Raw genomic sequence first — 2,692 nt, 5'->3', positions numbered from 1 at the left:
TTTTTTACCTCTGGTAGCATTGTTCAACATTGTTCTTTTTAAAAGACTTCTGTTTTCTCACGCTATCTCATAATGATGTCCAGTCCTGTGCCATAGAGAAAGTTATGCAGCTTCACTTCATTTCTAACCAAACCCTGCAGCAGTTGCAATCACCATAGGGTCACTCCCTATCTGGCTGAAGGCGTAAAATAAGCAGCTGTTGGTCCAAATGAAAACCTGAAAGGTCCTCTAAGTGACACAATGAATTGAAGCAAACACTGTAAATGTAAAGGAGGAGGATGTAAATGTCTGGTTGGGGTCACGGGGCCCCCCGCCACCTTCAGTCTTACCTATGACACTGGTGCCATGTCCAACTTTCTCTGGTGGCTCGGGGTCGGAAGTCGGCGCGGCCCATGTTCATGATACGGGAGGAGAAGCGCAGCAGGCGGCGGTGTCCGTAGGGCCAGTTCATCCTGGCGGCAGAGGAAGACAGGCAGTTCTCCTCATTGGCGCAGGTCAGCAGGTGGAGCGGTCGGTCCTCCAGGTAGGCCGTCTCCTGGACGAGCTGAGCATCCAGGACAAGGTCAGGAGCGGCTGCAGGGGCCAAGGGTCAGAGTTTCATTAAAAAAGAACTCTACCAATTTATAATTGCATTCCCATTGCATTGTGAGACAGAAAAAATTTTCTTTTTATTCTAAGCATTTTTCTTTCTTGTCAAAACCTTGTCAAATTACCCAAAATGCAACTCAACTGCCAACAGTTCAGTCTAGTGCTGCGATTCATTTACTTAACAATTCAGAAGTCAGAGCTGGGAATGATGTCACACCGTTCCAGTTAACCGCGTTACAGTACAACAGTTGAAAAAACTATATTTCACAGTGGGGTTTGCTCCAGTGTAAGCAATACCAGTGGATAACTTTGAATTATGCTGTATTTTGTGCAATGGGGCAACATGTCTACAGAGAGACGTTGGAAAGTAGCCTACTGTGTGTACAATTGATTCAATGAGACACAAAGAAGACGGAAGTGCTAAAAATTCAGCTTTTGATACTGTTGACACGCAGAGCTCTCTCCTGACTTTCCTAGTCGGAAATCCAACTCCAAGGGCGGTTCCAGTTGAAATTTTCAACTGGGATCTTGGAAATTCCAACTTCCCAGTTCAAATGTACACCAAAAGATACAGATGTGTTATGCTAGTAGTGGCTAATGTAGCCTCAAGCCACTGGCCTCAGGCAGATTTGAGGAGTTACAGAGGTCTGGTGAGTTCACTTCTTTCTAACCACACCCCAAGACTTTTTTTTTTATTAATTCAAGACTTGACTTCTTAAGCCTCAAACAAAGACCCCCAAAAGGCTTTATACACCTTTTTTCACAGTGCAGTACTCCCCAAGACTGTGATGTGTTGGCTCTGTGGAGTTCCCCTTTAACAAACATTGCACAACAAAACACAAATGTGTCTCTGTGGTCGCTGGTTTTGGACTCACTTTCTGCACATGTGACTCCTGCAGCTCTGCCATCTCCTCCCCTGGGACAGTACACATTTGTGTTTCTGCGACACTGCTGGATAGACATCTCAGTGCCGATGCAGTGCGTTCCACTCAAAACCACCTCACCAGCATCTGAAGAACCAGGCCAGTACCAGGTCTCCTGTACAGAGACACAAGAAGAGAACAAATTCACACACAAAATAATTAGACTTGTGCATTTGTGTTAAACACTTCTGGATTTGTAAAAAAAAAAGTCAGAGCTGAAGGCAAACTCTGCTATAAACAAAGAAACCCCTTTTTTATAGGAGCTATCAGTACACATGAACACACTTTCCACTCTTTTTCACAATTTTAAAACTGCCTGTTAAATGCTCCCAGAAGCCCCCCTCAAAACACACTCAGGCTACCCTTTCCATGCACAGTTCTATTTTCAGTCTGTTTGCTCTGTGAATTTATCCAGATTTCTCTTCGCCTCACTTTGCCTCTTTTATTTTTGGTGCACTGGAAGTGGACATTTGAAAAGCCTGTAATTACCTCAGGCCTCAGTAATAACACAGCACAGACTAACAAACAGGAGGATGGAGAGAGGGGAGAGAGAGAGAGAAGGAGGGAGGGAGAGAAGGAAATATAGAAGCACAGAACAAAAGCTTAGAGACAAAAGAGGAGAATGAAGCAGAAAATTACATACAACATGATCTATTCTGTTGTTCACCTGATGAGCACTTGAAGCAAAACCCAAACCCAGCTGTCGACAGACCACCATGGCTTCGTTGATGCCCCAGTTCTCACTGCAGATGGAGCCCCAACGCCTCACCCCTCTGACCTCCATCAGCACCTCCACACGGCCCTCTGATGGTTCTCTGCCTCCTGCCAGACGCACCTGAATGTTATGGGAGGAGAAAGAGTTTTCTTGTCAGTCTGTGAATACCGCTGAAGGCCTGTCTGCATAAATGCATGTATTTGTGTGTTTCTCACCGTGGCCTGCATGCCAGTGTTAGGAACGTTGCAGCGGACCGCTACATCCTGGTTGTGTTTACAGCTGTAAAGCGGCACCGGTCTGTAGGTACACTCTGTAATCGACTTCTCCCTGCCTGTACACTGCACGCTGTTCATGTGGATGGGGCCGGTACCTACAGGAGAAGGGCGTGTTAATTGATTCACATGTCTCTTACGAACCCCGTGCAAAAAGACAGGCTCACACACACACACACACACACACACACACA

General features: G+C 46.0%; 1 protein-coding gene across 1 annotated transcript in view; it reads right to left on the bottom strand.

Moving 5' to 3' along the window:
• The window catches only part of LOC116695287 (lysyl oxidase homolog 4), a 19,289-nt gene that overhangs the window by 4,796 nt on the left and 11,801 nt on the right, over window positions 1-2,692 (bottom strand). The window contains exons 8-11 of the mRNA XM_032525424.1: window positions 2,442-2,596; window positions 2,179-2,346; window positions 1,464-1,626; window positions 330-573 (exon numbers count right to left, since the gene is read on the bottom strand). Coding sequence (XP_032381315.1) covers window positions 330-573; window positions 1,464-1,626; window positions 2,179-2,346; window positions 2,442-2,596 — 730 coding nt within the window. The remainder of the gene's footprint in view (window positions 1-329; window positions 574-1,463; window positions 1,627-2,178; window positions 2,347-2,441; window positions 2,597-2,692) is intronic.

This window comes from Etheostoma spectabile, chromosome 2, assembly GCF_008692095.1.
Source record: "Etheostoma spectabile isolate EspeVRDwgs_2016 chromosome 2, UIUC_Espe_1.0, whole genome shotgun sequence".
Taxonomy (NCBI): domain Eukaryota; kingdom Metazoa; phylum Chordata; class Actinopteri; order Perciformes; family Percidae; genus Etheostoma; species Etheostoma spectabile.
This window is presented reverse-complemented; position numbering and strand designations above follow the sequence as displayed.